This window comes from Scatophagus argus, chromosome 12 (genome assembly GCF_020382885.2).
Source record: "Scatophagus argus isolate fScaArg1 chromosome 12, fScaArg1.pri, whole genome shotgun sequence".
In the NCBI taxonomy this organism is placed as follows: domain Eukaryota; kingdom Metazoa; phylum Chordata; class Actinopteri; family Scatophagidae; genus Scatophagus; species Scatophagus argus.
The window spans coordinates 16421526-16439125 of NC_058504.1; the positions used below are offsets into that span (position 1 = coordinate 16421526).

A 17600-nucleotide genomic window follows, 5' to 3' on the forward strand; every position below is an offset into this window, starting at 1 on the left:
CCATCCTCCCCTAATCTTAATATGCACAGCCATAAGCAGTCTGTCAAATCTCCCTCTCTCTGGTACATGAATAAAGCTGGGTGTGCACTGTAAATCTTAAATGTACAGTCCTACTCAGCAGAGCTTTTAGAGGGTGGCCATGTTCACCCTCGTCAGTGGTTTGTTGAGACAATAAAGGTAGTAGGGAAATGGCTTGGAAAGGCATCCTAATGTAAATATGACTTCAGAATAAGCCTGCTAAAACAGAGTGTTTCTGTAGTTACAAGCAGGGTATTTTCTGAAAACCTTAAACTTGGATTATATCTAATACATTTAGTATTGATTTCTGCAGAAAAACTACTTCTTGACAGTGTAACCAACTACTACTTGAGAGAGATGAAAAATATATTTGAATTTAATCAGTGTCACATAGGCTTGATAACACCAGTGATCCACATTTAAACAAGGCTTTGCAAACAATTTATCGATCAATTAAATCAAATTAATCGATAGTTTTGCCCACAAAACATAAATATGTGATATTAGAAAATACTTGTTCCAAATTACAGTAATAAAGATTATTTTGGGTAAAGGAGTCAACAGTCTTTTTTTATTTAAATGTGATAGAAGCTACTGTAATCTCACTGGGAGATCATATGAGGAAACTTGCCATATTTTGTGTGTATGATAGTGTGCATGCGTGTGTGTATATGACATGGGAATTTGTGGCAGGGTATGATAATATTGACACTTTCTGATTGTTGTTGGACAGCATTTGTAGCTCTGCGTGATCGTCTAGCTCACACAGTGTGCGTGCGTTTATGGTTTGGTGTGTGTGGAGGATGTGAGGAGATATTTCAAGTCTCTGACTCTATTTGTGCTTGACTGTATTTGTATGACTGTGCCTTTTAAAATTTTCAAGTGAATTACTCAGAGGACATTTTGTGCCTAACTCTGAGTCACATCCATAATGACTATGAAATGCTGCCTCTCTATCTTCTGAATGGGTCAAAGATCCAGTCTCCTTGGCCAAAGAAGTACAATACTGAAAAGCTGTAGCAGAGTTCAAAATACTAAAATAGTTCATCTGAGTTAACACAGAACCCTGCAATTTTCCATTTTGCTTCTTATTCATTCAGAGGGCCAAGAAAGAAAAAATAATAGCTGTTTTTTGCATGCCATCCATTGTACACACATGTAAATGGAATACAAATGATTCCATCTGTGCCATCCATTTTTCTTTATTAGATGATGTTAGCTATGTTTTTATATTTTAAGAGGTTATTGATTGGGGTGACATCTTCATATCCACATGCTTTCAGTTTTACAATATAAGGCAGAACAAAGGAATTCAAGTAAAAAAAGAAGAAAGCTTTCTCAGTACTGTATTTCCTGGAAAATATTTTCACCATTTATACCATTACAGTCCTGCCTTCACTGACTGAATATTGCTTAAATAAAATTATTAATTTTGTATAATTCGAAATATATTTAAATCATGTTTTGCTGGGTGTTTCCAGTCAAAAAAACAACAAAGAAAGATGGGCATATAAAAATTAAATGTGAGCACTATCGAGTAGTTGCGCAGCAGACATTTCGACTTGTTACCGCAGAAAATGACAGTTACCTTTTGTTCCATTTAGTGTCCCAGTAGCAGTGCCAGTGAATCAGCATCTGAATATTTAGCAGAAACTCCTCTAAGTGAAATGCAGCTATCATTAATACACAGGTGATTTTCCTGTTATGGCATGTCAAAATGTCTGCTGTACAACCAGTCCATTGTGAATATAATTTTGAGAATTGCAGCATAGATTCTCAGCACTGACATGCCAGTATCAAACTGTCAAGCACTGAATACAAGATGTGTATGCTTGGTCAAATTATGGCTGTTCATACTAAGGTATCAAAATGATATTTTGTTAGTACCAAACAATAGCTTCAACAAACCATCAGCCTAAACTGCTTTGAAAAACAAGATGTTTTAAATGTGAATGCACTTAGTTTGAATTGTTGTTTCTAATAACTTAACGCAAGATTTCTGACAGATGGTTATCCTGTGCTGCCAAGGTTTAAAGTATTTTTGAGTCAAACTTAAATGTCTTTGACCTTAGTGATGGTCAATATGGCCATAATTCATTATACATCATATTATTTATGCTCTTTTTCATGCAAAAACAGAGTTCATAAAAGAAAGCTGTAGGAATAACCTTTGTGCATATGTCATTAATAGTTTAGTTTCTAAGAGTTTGTTAATTTAAGAGCTAATTTTGCCACAGTTTAGTATTATGACTTTTCTGATTTTGCACTCAGACTTTGGGTTGCACTCTGAGTCTGCCTGTGTGTGTGTGTGTGTCCGTGTCTGATGGAACACACACACACATAAATGTTTGTAGGGCTGAATATATGTCTTCACATTATGCCTTGAGTCTCTCATGCGGCAGTAGCACATGGAAGGTCAGTAGTTGGCTAATTCAGCCTGTGCCCAAATTATTGCCCCCTTAACCTTGCTGGCACAAAGCCCTGCCAAGGTTAATGCAGTATGAGGTAATTGTTGAGGGCCACTCTCCTGACAAATCTGCAGAGAGTGAGAGAGATTCTTGTTGACTCCTGCATTGCTTATAGCTGTGTGGCAGCTCTCATGAATAAGGCATAAGTGGCTTGGAAACATGCAACAAATTTGGTAGCCACCTATCTTACAGCGTTTTGTGCTGTGGAGTTCTCAGCCCAATGTGGTTTACACTTGTCTGGGGGCCTCCTGGTTCCAGTGGATCTGAAGAGCCCAGTCCCTTCTCCATGGATAAATCCATTACAAAAATCGTACAAGGGTGTCCTCTTGTCAGGCGTTTTCTCTTCCACTTTTGCAGCCTGTTATTGCCTTTCCTTATCATTGTTCGACATCGAGGCAGAGCTAGACATGGTGGTGGATTTAGCAGCTGGCCCTTTAATTTTTGTGGCTAAAGCAAGGGATATTTTAAGACAATAATCAGTGGTTGAGAACAGAATCAGTGGTTTCTGTGTTTGTACTTTGTGATGTGATGTTTCTTACTGGGGCAAACTACAGCATTGTACTACAAGTTCAGTACTGTTAAAAATACTTAAAGAAAAGAAAAGACAAGGAACAAAAATACCCTCACAGTGCTGGCAATGCTGTCTCAAGGGGATGAGTTGTCCCAAGAGAGCTGCCAGTCTGTGCTCTGACGTGTGGCCTCTTCCACTAGGACCCTGATTTGCTGTATAGCAGAGGCAAAGCAAAAGAGAAGTATTTGAGATGGGGGCAGAGGGAAGAGGAAGCTACAGAACAGAACACAAAATTCCATCTGTTCTGGGTTGGAAGGCTCATTTTTTTAGCCTGGAGAGAGCAGCTTTGAATCCAATTTGTGCCTCTTGCCAAATGTGTCCCAGAGTCCCTTGTGGGGGGGGGGAGGAGAAAAAAAATGGCAAATGGCTGACAAGCTTACAGTTGGTCAGGTCAGGGCAGGACCGACCTGTGTTGGGAGGAGCTTCTTTGCCTCGAGAAGGGTCAAGAGTGGATGCTCAACATTAGGACAATGGCCAAGGCCTTTTAAATTGAATTCTGCTCTCTACTTTCAATGCTCTCCTTTTTTCCTTGGTTTTTCATTTTTCATTTTTCCTTTCTTTGTTTCTTTGTCCCACACCTGGATGAAAATGACCACACAAATGAAGAGCTTGTCTGTGAGTGTGTAAGAGAAAGAGAAGCTTTTTAAAAGCAACCAGCATTGCTCCTCCAACAGATTTGAGACCAACCTGTATTGCTTCTTAGCTTTCTAATTAACCCTTCATAGCTGCATCAATAAAAAGAGTGATAGAAAGCATATAACTGGTAATCACAAGAAGGCCTCTTGAATCCGTAGTCCCTTAGAATTTGTGACTGATAGCACTGCCAGTGTCTCAAATGCATATTAACATTGTATGTTGTCTATCAGTAAAAATGATATTGTTACAAATGAGTGGGACAATGTCATGGTCCTTTCCTTTATGGACAGTCCAGAGAGTGGAATCTGATACTCATTTAATCATTTAGAAAATGTTCTCTACCGAACAGTATGATTCCTGAGTGTTTGTGCAGTCACAACATTGCTGTGGCATTTCCCTGAACTATTTCTGTAAGTCGTCATGTTTCTTTATCCACACCTGCCTCTGACAGTAAAAAACAAAAATAAAATAAAACAAAAAACCTCCAAAATGCAAGCTGGATTGAATGAGGTTGCAGTAGATTAGAAACAACGACTGATCTTTCCACTGTTTTCTCCTCAGGGGGAAAGGGCCACTGAAGAATACATCTGATGTCATCAGCGCTGCCAAGAAAATTGCCGAGGCAGGATCAAGAATGGACAAGCTGGGCCGCACCATCGCTGACAATGTAAGTGGTTAATGAAGCGCTGTCCCTGAGGGTTTGATGTAGACTACACCTTTGTGTTAGCAACCCCAATATATAAACGGAATTGAATCAATGTTCAACATTGACTCTGTCAGAGCCCGCTAAATTAGCAGAAGATGTAGCAACACTAGGATAAAGGAAAATTGCACACTCGCTTGTTAAGCAAAAGTGTAGCACAAACCTAAAACTACATAAGAACATGTTTGATTCACAGTGTGATCGTTTTGCTTAAATGCATTAAATGCAGACCACAGTGAAAGCACATAATGAAGACTTCTTTGCTCATGAACCACCAATACTACAGACCTGTGACACAACAACAGAAACAAAATGAGTGCAAGTGGTGAGGAAATTGTTAGTATAAAAGGAGAGGTTGGAACCGTGTTAAAACAGTGGTAGGTTTGGACTCGCAACACTAGTTTGTCAGTAAATATGTGGCAATGCAAAACCCAGAGACTGCTCTAAATAAAATGTTTTTTTTATGTTGTCCGTAACGGCATCTGCGTGTGAGCCACATTTACAGACTCTGAACATGAGACAAGCTTTTCTTTTGGAGTATTCTGTGATATTACTTGAGGCCACATCTTCAAAAAAACATTCAGCACATTTCACTTTCAGTGCCTTTTTATTTCATTATTTTTGTTTTTCTCATTTGCGTGTTTAGGAGCTTATCCAAGTAAAAAGCTGGCACAGCACAACCCGTCAGATGTTAACCACTGCTATGATTTGTGTTATTCATGAGACAACCCATACCAGTCTTTACCAATTTCTTTCAGGATCAAACGCTCCCTCCCTCTTTCTCATCTTTCCGTCTCCCACTCCCCAATTCCCGATTCCATCATCTCTCCACATCTATCCCTTACCCCTGAGACTATGGTCCTTGACATAGGGAAACACACATTCAATTATCCATGGCCTCATATTTCACTTAAATACTTGCATGGTACCACACCTCAGGGAGACACTGTACATGATTTATCCCCCAAGTTATTCATGGCCCATCTCTTAGGCAGAGATGTATTGCCTCTGTGACTGCAATATGTATACATTTTGTTGTTAAATCATGGAATAGTTTAGTTGTGATGTTTGCAACCAGACATTGTTGTCAGATTGAGGTCTTCTCCCACAAAGACATTGCTTGTTTCTGTGGTTTAGATGTAACAGCTGTGGGTTTCTTCCACCTCTATCCAGGAACACACACTCTGGAAAGCACACAATGGCTTAAGATGTTTGCTGCAAGATTTCAATTTTGATAACATTGGAGGCGTTTGGCAGTCTCTTTTACTATGGTTTTGTTGAGGTCTTTGCTGATATGTTGGCAAAATGTTGCAGCAGCAGAAAGCCTCTTTGTTAAGTAATGAGATCATTCAAACTGAATGTTTCAGGCCTGACCACAAGACAGATTTTAATGCTATGCAATGCTCATTAAGAAATCTGTCTCAATCTATTTTGCACCAAGTAAATATTTGTCTCTCAACCGTTTACGTTTACAAGACAGTGGTTAATAATTGATTTACGGATTACGTAGTTTTACATCATAGTTTATTTTTTCCTACCAGTTTGTGTAATCAGCAGTGATGTGATGGGGCAGCTGGGGCACTTGTATGGCAGCAAAAAAAGTATTATAATAATTATAATTCAATTATACCAGCACATACTGGAAACATCTGCATTTAGGTTTCAGCATAGCTCTCTCTCTCATATCACATATAATGAGCTGCTGGCCTTCGAGAGCCCTGCACATCTGATATTTTATTTAAGGTGCCCTCAGATCATTGATATTACAGGCCCACGTCTATCACAAAGTAAAAGTCTGATCTGTTCTGACCTAATTGCATCCGACTCATCTGAATAGGGAATAAGCTGTTCTGGAAAGTGACTTTTTTATGCCTCACTGCCGCTTTTGAAGATGCTTATTCTCTTTAATGAAAACAGTGCTATCCCCCACAGAAAACAGATGGGCAGGTGTGTGTGTGTGTGTGTGTGTGTGGGCATGCATATATGTATATACACATACATAAAATGTGTGTGTGTTTGTATCCCTATGCAAACACGTTTGTTGACTGCTCTGCCTCTCTGCAAATGTGTATAAATTTGTTAGATTGGGGTGACTATTTTATTCTCCCACCCTTGACTATTTGTAAGTACTCATTTCTTTATCTTTTCATCTGTGTATGCTTGTGTGTGTATACACTACTAGGGGATTTTTGGGTTTGAAGCACTCAAAGTATGAATAAATGAAGAGCTGTGGCTGTTGGAAGAGTCTTTGCCAAGAGTGAGGACCCCTCCAGCCTCTGAACCCATCCAGCTGTCCCTCTTAGCCTCTCTCTCAGCAAAGACCCAAACATTAGCAGACCGGGCGACACTCACCCATAACACATCAGCCAGGGCTCCCAGGGATGGACACGGGGTGGAGGGGAAGAGAATGATGCAGAGAGAGGAGAGGTTGAAAGAAGGGGGGAGCAGAGCAGACGCATTTGTGTGAAGAGAGGAACATCCCTCGTGAGAGATGAATCCATTAAGAGTGCTTCGCCTTTTAATTAGCAGTATAATTGCCAGGTTGCAGTTTTTTTAAATGTATTTATTTACACAGGCAGTTTATATTTAGGGCTGTATCTCTAACAAAGCAGGAGATGCCACAGGCCCACTTACAGCAAAAGCATGGCATGTTGGGATGCCTACATACTCCAGCAGCAATAGTTAAATGAATCACCACCAAGATGCACACATACTGACTAAGAGTCAGGAGCAAAGGCAATGCTGGGACTGCTCATTAACCTAGGCATATTAATCACTTGTGCTCTGTGCCTCTGGCCTGGAGGGCCTATGTGGGTTTACTTCTCATATAAAACACATCAGCAGATGGTCCCAGATTGATAGCACAGCATCTTAACCCACATTGCAGGACTATTTCGTGGTGTGTTTTGGAATGCACATATTGTGCCGAACAGAGATGCACAAGTAGAAATGGCCATGTAGTGTATCTGAAAAACAGTTAAATATGTGTAATAAAACCTTATTAAAGTTTAAAGAAATGAACGTATTGCAGAGATGAGCTGCAGGATTTAGGTCAGTGCCATACAAAGGTCTGCACTGCAGTTTATTAAGAATTTATGACCCTTCTCTGCAGAACAACTTAGGAGAACTCCATCTGAGCAGGCTGGTAAACAAATAATGCTATGTAATTGAGATTTATAATGCAAATGTGTTAACCGCTCTGTAGTCCATAAATTTCTGCTGTTTGCCCGGTCACTACATAAACACTTGCATGTACACATGCAAGCACATGCACATAAAATAAGGCTTGCATATTTAGAGAATGGGCATGTGCATTCCATGCTTGTGTGTGTTGTGCAAGCTTTATTCTCATGATGTATACTGACATACATAGTGTACTTTTCCAATTTGCATTCAATCAGTGGAGATTTATAGTGATCCATGGGCTCTGTTGCTGGTCACAGTGTAATCCCGGCTCTGGCCCTAGACGCTTTACAGCAGACAGGGTTGTAAATTACCTACTGCGGTGTTGGAGAAGCGGAATCACCCAGAGAGACCACAAATTCTCAGCTCAGCAGTTCAAGGGTCAGCCCTCAACCAACTGCAGTTCAGCCCAACCAAGTGAAGCCCACCTTATTTGCTGGTTGAGAAAATGTATAAACTCTCAATTGATTGTTTTGAAAGGGATTTCCCTATGAGAATTCGATATCTTAATGTTTTTGTCAATTCTGAAGAACCAGTATAAAGAAGTTGGCCTTGAAAATGCCATGCTTTTAGAGGAGCTCTTAGAGGTGGAGAATTCACTTGCAAGGAACATAGAAAGAATAGCCAAACACTGCATTGACATGGTCTTATAAAGTTGTTTTTTCCTTAACTGTGGATGAACACTTGAAACTGCGCATCCAAGTTTTTGGAGCAGCCAGTTGTCAAGCAAGCCAGAAAGGGGATCTGGCCAACAGTTAATCTGAATGAAAAAGTCTGAATGTTAACAGGTAAAAGTATAAATGTTTTAACATGCCTATTTGTACTTCCCTTTTCTGTAGCGGCAGTGTTAAGTTATCAGTTTTGCTTACAAGTACCGCAGTGAAATCCCTGACTGACAGGTGCAGTCTGAACATTAAAAATTGATGAGGGCCATTTAATTGGTCCCTGTGGTCACTTCTAAAGTCTGTCTTTCTGGCTTGCCCCCAGCTTGATTTTCTCCTGTCATATTCAGACTCCCTGTCTGCTTTAGTGACACATTAACATTCCCAAGTGCCAGTGTGATTGAATTGGCCCAACTTAAATATGGAGCATCTTTTTATCAGATGCATTGAGGAGAGGAGATTTGGCGATTATCACTCTTTTTGAAATTGTTCATAATTGATATTGGTAGACCATGGCAGATTTATATTTATCCATCAACAGCAATGGAATCAGCACCAGATGGATGAAATCTAATGTACAGCATATTAACTGTAAAGCCCATTAACTAGGCTGTTCACAGAAAACACCAGCATACTACATAGTTCCTCAGCAGTCTTCTGAATAGAAGTCTGCTCTGTTCACTTAAACAATTAAATTTATCACTTTACTCAGTGGTTTGAAGCCCTCTCATCTATGTTGAATTGTACTTTCCAGTCTGTTGTCGCCATTGTATTCCCCACCACTGCTTTCAATTTTCAAATTCAGTTTAATATCTTAAACATGTTTAGTTAGAATGTTCTTTATCTTGGAGTGTCTACAAACTAGACCTGCTAAAGTAACAGAATGATTTTTCCAGTGCTTTGTTCCCTGTAGTTCCTTAAACTATGCCTCAGTCGCACTGTTTTTCCCAATGGCAGTCAGCACATTGCTGTAACATCTATATCTCCGAATTCCTGCAACCCCTGTGGCAGTTTTGAGGTGTAATGTCAGATTAAGGTTCCTGGTCGCTTCTCATCATGGATCTCCCCTCTCAGGTTAGGCACAGTTAATTAACCACAACCCTTTAAGCCACACGGGCACACAAATGTCTTGATTTATTTTTGTTTTTAACTTTTTTTGTTAACTTTGGCAGGAGGACAAATTGCTTGTCAATATGTTATATTATGTAATGATTTATACATTATAATTATCAGTATAATTTCAAGAAAAAAAAGTTCATTTCAACTTTACTTTTTCCATCTCTCTGGATAACCAGGCCGAAGTCTGGAGGAGACAGCAATAGGCAAAGTCCCTCCAATGACGACTCAAAGAAAAACACCTAAATCATCTGACAAAGGTCTGAGAACATGAGGAGTATTAATGTCTTATGACTGAAAAGCAAAGCATGTGAGAAAACACCTCAGTGTTCACCACCCTGTGGCACTCCCCAACTGTTTGCTGGCAGCAGCACATTAGAATGCTGTCATGTCAGTAAATATTGGAGATTGGCATTTCCTCTGGGTGATGCATCCTGAAAGGTCAGTGCTGGATGGCAGCAGCACACTGGCTTTGCCTCTACTCTGTATAATGGAATTCAGTGGAAATGCATGGCATTTCCAATGATGGGACCTGACCTTCCTGATGATCGTTTATATATCGTGGACATTATCCAACACGTAGTGACACAGTGAAATCCTTTTGTTCAACATCCCGTTCTGTCATTCTTACTGCTTCATTTAGTATTCTTATTCCCTTGGTTTTGAGTTGTCTAGGCTTAAATGCTAAGTTATGCAAAATAAAGAAAGACCTACCTGCACATTTATAAAGCGAAACCCCCACAAATATGAAATAAACTAAAAGCAGCATACTTACTCAAGAGATTCATTTAGCAAATTAGATCAATGATCCACTACTCTTTGACCCTACTTTGATGTTTCACCTTTATTTTTCTGAGAGGGTACTTAATGAGGTAGTTTAGGCTTTTTTGGAAGTGGAGCTGTATGAGGTACTTATCCACAGTCAGGGTATTACCGACAGTATATGCATTTTTTCTTTTGTAGCAGGAAGTGTACTTGTGAAGGAAACCAAGAAATGTACCCCCTGTGGATGGGTGCTGCACCAACATGTATTGTAGTCATCTTAAAAAAAGACATATATCAGTTTAATTGTATGCTGTATTTAAAATAGTTACAGCCCGTCAGATACCCTTTCCATCTTCTAACTAAAGCTGTTTTATTGCTCTTTCCAAAGCCAAGACTGAAAACAAAAACACTAATATTACCTCTGAGAATGTAGGAGTTGCTGATCTACTACTGCCCCGATCAGTTTGGTGTTTGTATGTCTTTGTCGAGAATCATTGACATTTCTTCATGGAGTGCTGGCTCTTTTTGAAATATGGCGACTCACCTCGTCTTTTAGAAAAGATATCTCGAGTTGTGTGATGAAGTCTTCTGTGCTCTTTGTGCTTTACCATTTCTCAATAGTAGCAGACCAAGCAAGGTTAAATTGTTCTCTCTGGTCAATTCATAACAGGCCACACAGCATGTGAGAGAAAAAGCAAGATGTTGTATCATTAGGCCCGAGGAACGATTTACAGCTGCCATCAAGTCAACCCAGAAAAAAGAAAAAACATTACAATGATGAGCTCTAATGGTTGAAGTCACTATTAGAGGAGAGAATCACTCAGTGGGAACAAGAGTGATGATCCCCTCTTTCACACTAGAACAAATTTTGTTTTGTGAAATGGAAATAAATCATGAGGCTACATGTGATTTTCTACATGACTGCTGGGTTATGATGTTTGCACAACATTCAGATACATTAACATATAAGTTGAACAAATACACCTATATTATATGCCCCATTTGTTATTTGTTTTTTGCACTATAAATTATGCATACTGCTAAATTATGAAAGCAGAGACCAAAGATTTCTTAGTGAAGTGTGAGTTACTTACTGATACATTTGGTTCCTGGAAATGGCAATTACCAAAACAATCTAAGGTGTCTCTTCTCTGTGCAACTTATGTATTCACGTGTCAGAGTCAGAGCAGCCCTGCAGAGTTTCCTGAGTGCTGAGTGAAGCCAGCAGCTGAGCTTAGTATGAGCACAAGTGATGCTTTCACAGTGCCCCGCTCTGAGCCATCTGAATACTTCCCCAAGCCCTCATTAGCATGGCTGCTGCATTCAGCCTCATCTCAGGTCTTTGCTATAGCATGTGTGTGCCTGTGCATGCACACACACTCATTCTATACCTCTCTCTTTCTTACTTGTACCACCCTCTTGACAGTTGAATCCTCCTGTCTACGTCCCGTTTCCCCAGTTGGATTTCTCCCTCTTATTTACTCCATACTGTTCCCCCTCTGGCTCACTCTTCATCCTCATCTTTTCTCCAACTAGTTATTTTTCAGTGGTTGTTCTTTTTTCTACCTTCCTCTCCCCATTTTCTCCAGTCTCTCAGCCATGCATTAACTCCTCTCCAGTATGATTATGATCCCCTCCAGCGCTCTTTCCCCTCATCTCCTCTTGCATACCTCTTCCTAATAGAATGTCAACTCTTACATTTCCCTCCTCTCTACTTTGCCCATCCTTCTATTAATCAGGAGTGGGTGGTAGTGATGTGGAACACTTTTATTAATGTTGTCACAGGACATCCATAGAGCTCTCAATAAGGAAAGACATCATTGTAATGGGTTTGGTTGTGTTTGTTTTTCTGACCTTTAGTTTGTGTCTGTGTCAGGTGAAAGGATGTCTTATTCTACTCTAGCACTCAGTCACTCTAATATATGCTGTGGTGGAATGGATGCACTTTTGCTGCATCCATGCAGCTTAAGTTGTCAAAAGAAATGGCACTTTGATATTTTTTCAATACAATATCCACAATTGATCTACGTTTGATGGGACTTTTTTTTCCCGTTTTGCTGTACTTTAGAAGGAGAGACTGAGTATCATTTCTTAGTACTAGTTGTTGTTGTAGGGGCTAAAATTCTGATGAATGCACTCATTTCCAAACATGTACTTTATTCAGCAAAGTGTTCTACACTCAGACCAGGGATACTGACTTGCTCAGCAGGATTAGACACATTATAAGCCCCAGTCTGTTCTAAGTGTCCAAAACCTTTTGCAAAGAGAATCCACCTACTCTGGATTGGTGCACTTAAACAGCGGTTACTGCAATTATTGAGAAATGTCCACTTCATGTGCCATTTTCTCAGTTATATCAAGACAAAAAGCCTCTTGATTTTGTCTAGTTGATTGTGAACACAGGTGCATTTGTGTTCTTCATCATTGACCTCACCAGCTCTGTCCACCAGAGATCCCATCAATTAAAAGACTGGCTGCTGTTAACTCATTCACCTTTTCGCTGTACTTAAAATCTACAGCTGCCAAAGGGCTCCTCTTTCAGACAGCCAACCACCTCCAAGCACTTGTGCCAGCTTTTTCTGTTGGCATGGTCGCTCACTTGGTCACTCCAGCACTTTTCACAGGTATAGTTAGTTTAGTGGGTGATGTGCAATGCTGACAGCCTCTAATTATGTGTAACAGAGTCAGTTTTGTCATGTCATGATCATTGCCGACATGTCGTTTGTGTGTCGGGTCACTCTACTGCCATCTGATGTAAAGCGTCAGAGCCTCGTCAAGCTGTTTACGTCTCTTGATGAGCAGCTTAGAAAAGTACCGTGGCCTAATTACTATGTTGGCAGGGGGCTTGTTTAGCAAACTAGGAGAGGGAATGGTGTTCCAAGGTAAAAATCTGAGTCTAATTATGATAAGATGAAATAATTCAAAAAGATTTCCAAAGCTAAATGAGATGCATTTGTGGGGTGCTTCTCATAATGTCTTTCAAATGGCGTTTATGATAATTTATTGGATTTCTGGAAGTTGATGATTTTGTTTTTAGCAAAATCCAAATATTCAATATTTCAATATTTAATGTTTTATATTCCTATATGACTATTGTTATTTTGATACATCCATCCATCCATCCATCCATCCATTTCCTATACCGCTTATCCGTCAGGGTCACGGGGCAGCTGGAGCCTATCCCAGCTGACTACGGGCGAGAGGCGGGGTACACCCTGGACTGGTCGCCAGTCAATCGCAGGGCCAACACACAAAGACAAACAACCACACACTCTCACACTCACACCCAGGGGCAATGTAGAGTAGTCAATTAACCTAATGTGCATGTTTTTGGTATTGTGGGAGGAAGCCGGAGTACCCGGAGAAAACCCACGCAGGCACAGGGAGAACATGCAAACTCCACATAGAAGGGCCCAGACCGGGATTTGAACCTGGAACCCTCTTGCTATGAGGCGACAGTGCTAACCACTGCACCACCATGCATACATTTTTGATAATATTGTTAGTGCTTTGTTTGAAGCAAGAATACAAGGCTTTTCCAACTTGGTCTCAGAGTTATTTTTCTGTACATTTTAAACTTTCCCTCGTCCACTGCATGTGTCCTGTGAGATTTCATTGAATATTTCGCAGCCTGTTTGAGGGCTCCAACCCTGAGTAGTTTATTCACATTTTAACACCTAATGTAATCTCTCAGGTTTTTGATTTTTTTTTTCTTGCAAGAACCCATATTACTGACAGCTAGAGAGCTTTGTTTAATAATTTTGAAAACGTTTCTTATCTACGAAGAGGACTACTGTTAGATCAAGCGTTTTTATTTCCAAAAAGACTTCACACAAGATAATTACCACCACTTAAAAGTGGATGATTGACAACTGTGTTTGCCTCCAAATAGAATTTGCATTCTGTGTGACTTGATCATACTTAACCCTGTGAAGATGAGTTATCAATCTAGCAGGTTGTGGGTGTGTATTTGTCATTTTGGCTCTGATCATGTCCTGCGTGGGTGTCTACCTTACCTGTCACACTGCTGTTAACTCATCTTGATAAAGTGTGAGATCATTGCGTCTGTAGAATCACATAAATATTCAGATTAAGCGCCAGCAAGTGACTGAAGTGACAAAAATTGATTTCATCATTCAGCTTGCAAGCAGGTAGTGCCATAACCACAAGCCTGCTTATGCTTACATACCAGCTGATGTACACAGTATTTGACATGCTGTCTTTCTGTCTCGCAGTGTCCCGACTCCACCTGTAAGCAGGACCTGCTCGCCTACCTGCAGCGTATTGCCTTGTACTGCCACCAGCTCAACATCTGCAGCAAAGTCAAGGCTGAAGTGCAGAACCTCGGGGGAGAGCTGGTTGTCTCTGGGGTATGTTAAACATCATTTTAAATATTGTCACACATTTACAACCATTTACACATTGTCTGCAGTTTCCAATTTTCATTGAACAGTAACTAAAGCTGTTGACATGGGGTTTTACATTAAATTATCTGAGAACTGCAGGAGGGACTGATGCCAACAGTGCATGTCTGAAAACATTCACAAAAAAGGGCAAACATGCAAAGTGAGGCAGGAAATGCAGTCTTCTGAAGCCTTAAGGATGCACACAATCTAGTTTGGTGAGAAATTGAATATAAACAGAACAGAGTTTAACAATGAAATTTCCGCAGGGTACCTGGAAAGATAATTAAACCAGTAGAATGCACTGGCTACTTTTTAAAGTTTTATTATCCGTTGTTGTCCAAATAAATTAAAAATGCTAAGCCTAACTTACATTAGCTGTTGGCTATGATTAGTTTATGATTCATTCCCTGTATTGCACTTCGCAGTTTATATTTTATATCAAACAGATAACAGAAATAATGGCTTTCCCTATGCCTTTTTTTTTTACTGCCTAAGGTAACACTGCGAGTCCAATACTTACAGTCCTTTTCAGGCACTGATTAACCATGTCTTTGCCAATGAAATTGATTACAACACATTACCTCTGTGTGCAGAAAGTAATGAATTCCTCCTTACTTTGTGTAGAGCTGAAATGAACCTATGCTTCCAGCACATCCAGTCAGGTGTCACCAGCGTCTCTGAGGATATTAAATTGTGGGGATTTAAATTAGTGTGACCTTTTTCCATATTCTCAAATTTCTCACGTTTGTCTGCCAGACGAACTTGGGAAGGTCTTTAATTCTTCCGTACAAACACTTGAGTCTTGATTTTCCTCCAGAAAAGTAGCTGTACAGAACTTGATGACAGTAGGAAGATGGGAACAGTTTACTCTCTCTTTAGCTGAGTTAACCCTGAATCTAAATTTAAGTAAATGGCTTTGCTTTCATCATTTTACAAGGCTAACTGTTTTTCTATGTATTCTCTCCTGTCTCTTTCATGTGCTCAGTTGGACAGCGCCATGTCCCTCATTCAGGCCGCAAAGAACCTGATGAACACAGTGGTATCCACTGTCAAGGCCTCTTATGTTGCATCTACTAAGTACCAGAAGAACAAAGGCATGGAGGCCCTCAACTTGCCAGCTATCTCCTGGAGGATGAAAGCTCCCGAGAAGAAGCCTCTGGTGAAGAGAGAGAAGCAGGATGACGGTCAAACCAACAGAGTCAAGAGATCCTCTCAGAAGAAGCACATCAACCCTGTGCAAGCTCTCAGTGAGTTTAAAGCCATGGATAGCATCTAGACACCAGTTTTTGACTTGAGAACTCAAAATATCGACCAATGAGTTTATATATAGATAGAGCAAGTCATTTGCATAGACAGTTTGTCTGTTTGACCCATTATATTCCTACAATGCCTCATTTCTATTCCATAAGTTCACATTTGCTCTAGTCTGTAGCATTAACTCTACTCTCTGGTAAATGCAGTTAAAAGGAAATCAACTGGACAGAAGCATTTTTGTACATTTCTCATTTTTCCTTTAATGTTTATGGGAAGAAGGGGGAGTGGTTTTCAAATATAAGAACTAATTCCGAGAAGCTTTTGATTATTTTTTTATTCTAACCATTTTACTGTAATACTGCGGGGTCTGTGTGGTGTTTTCCACTGCTTCTGTACCACAAATATCAACTATGCAAAATCTCAACTGCCTTGTTGTAACTTGAACAATAGTTGTACTTCATTTGGATGTCCTGGGCTAACTGTTAAGATTTTAAAACATGTTCTGGTTCAGCCTGAAAGAGCCACTGTCAATATATTTCTGTGTGCCTGCGTTTTTATAACTTTATACCTTGTTGTGGCATGGCAATTGAAATCAGTTTAAACTGACCTTAAACACTATTTTCAGTGCTGACTTTGTAATCACTGTGCTCACTTTTCACATTCAGATTGGTAAATATCGTTCCTTTATAATTTAAGCATCTCAAGTTTAATTTTCTTGATGTTTTTTTCTCATGTTCACATGATGCAGCAAACCAAAGGTGACAAAATAGTCTTCCCAGCCTTCTGTCTGGCTGCATAATGGCTACATGTGCTCGATCCTACCGCACAGATCCACCCGGTGCAGTAAAACTTTGTAAATAGCCTTGACTCCTCAGAGTCTGGGAGAACCCAGTGGGCTTAACAATGAGTAGATTCAATGTAAGAATTCTCCAAAGCTGACAAGCTTCATTTACTGTCAATGAGACCAAACACCTCCACAATCTTAAGAATGTGTCCAAATTGAGGGATCAATATGTTTTCTCTCCACAGCTTAGAGGTAGGGAAGCAAAGGAGGGGATTTTACTGAGTTTAAACTCTTGCTTATTGTTTGTATTCCTTGTCCTCATCTTGAACACTAATGAAGATCTGATGCCATGCACAGTCTTTATAAGAAACTAGACATAAGTTTCCAGGTGTTGGAGCTTTAAAATTATACCGGAGGTTTTTTTTTTTAACTTCATGTAACAACTGTGGGATGTAGTTGCTCTGAGTAGCTTGTTTTGCAGTCACTCATAGGATCCTCCCATATTATGGTGTATTGGTATACAGCCAAGATTTGAAATCCTGCTGCTGTGGACCTGGGGCTCAATCTTTGTCTTTCTTGTGTGACATCTGTAAACTATAGCAGGATTGACATGTGTGGTTACTTGACAGATGTCTGTTTTTTTTTTTATTAAATGTAGAATCAAGCATTTCCAGAGTGCTTTTCAGTGAGTATTTCCTCACCATTTGTCTCTTGCTGTATTTGATTTTGGATTTGAATCTTGAGTGATATGAAACTACTTTGCTGTTGTATTCATGTGCCTGCTTTATATCTTAATAAACAGTTTAAATCCAGTGTTTTCTGTTTCTTTGTTTCTTTATCTTAACTGCAGGCTGAAATAGTGTTTTTCTCTCCTCCTTTGATCCAGTATTTTTTACATGCTTTGTTTTTCCATTATGCCGGAATCAAATCGTAGTAGCGAGGTTTAACTCTTGGGACTTAGAAATCTAAAACAGTATTTTTTGCTCTCAGAGGAAAAATGAGTTTTAGCACAACCTCACAATTATGCTATGCAT

General features: G+C 39.8%; 1 protein-coding gene across 4 annotated transcripts in view; it reads left to right on the forward strand.

Annotated features, from left to right (window-relative positions):
- The window catches only part of ctnna1 (catenin (cadherin-associated protein), alpha 1), a 73858-nt gene extending 56480 nt beyond the window's left edge, over window positions 1-17378 (forward strand). For all 4 annotated transcript variants that reach the window (XM_046406996.1, XM_046406995.1, XM_046406997.1 and 1 more), the window contains 3 exons: window positions 4255-4360; window positions 14358-14492; window positions 15514-17378. In XM_046406996.1, coding sequence (XP_046262952.1) covers window positions 4255-4360; window positions 14358-14492; window positions 15514-15804 — 532 coding nt within the window. In that variant the 3' untranslated portion in view covers window positions 15805-17378. The remainder of the gene's footprint in view (window positions 1-4254; window positions 4361-14357; window positions 14493-15513) is intronic.
- Window positions 17379-17600: the final 222 nt, after the last annotated feature.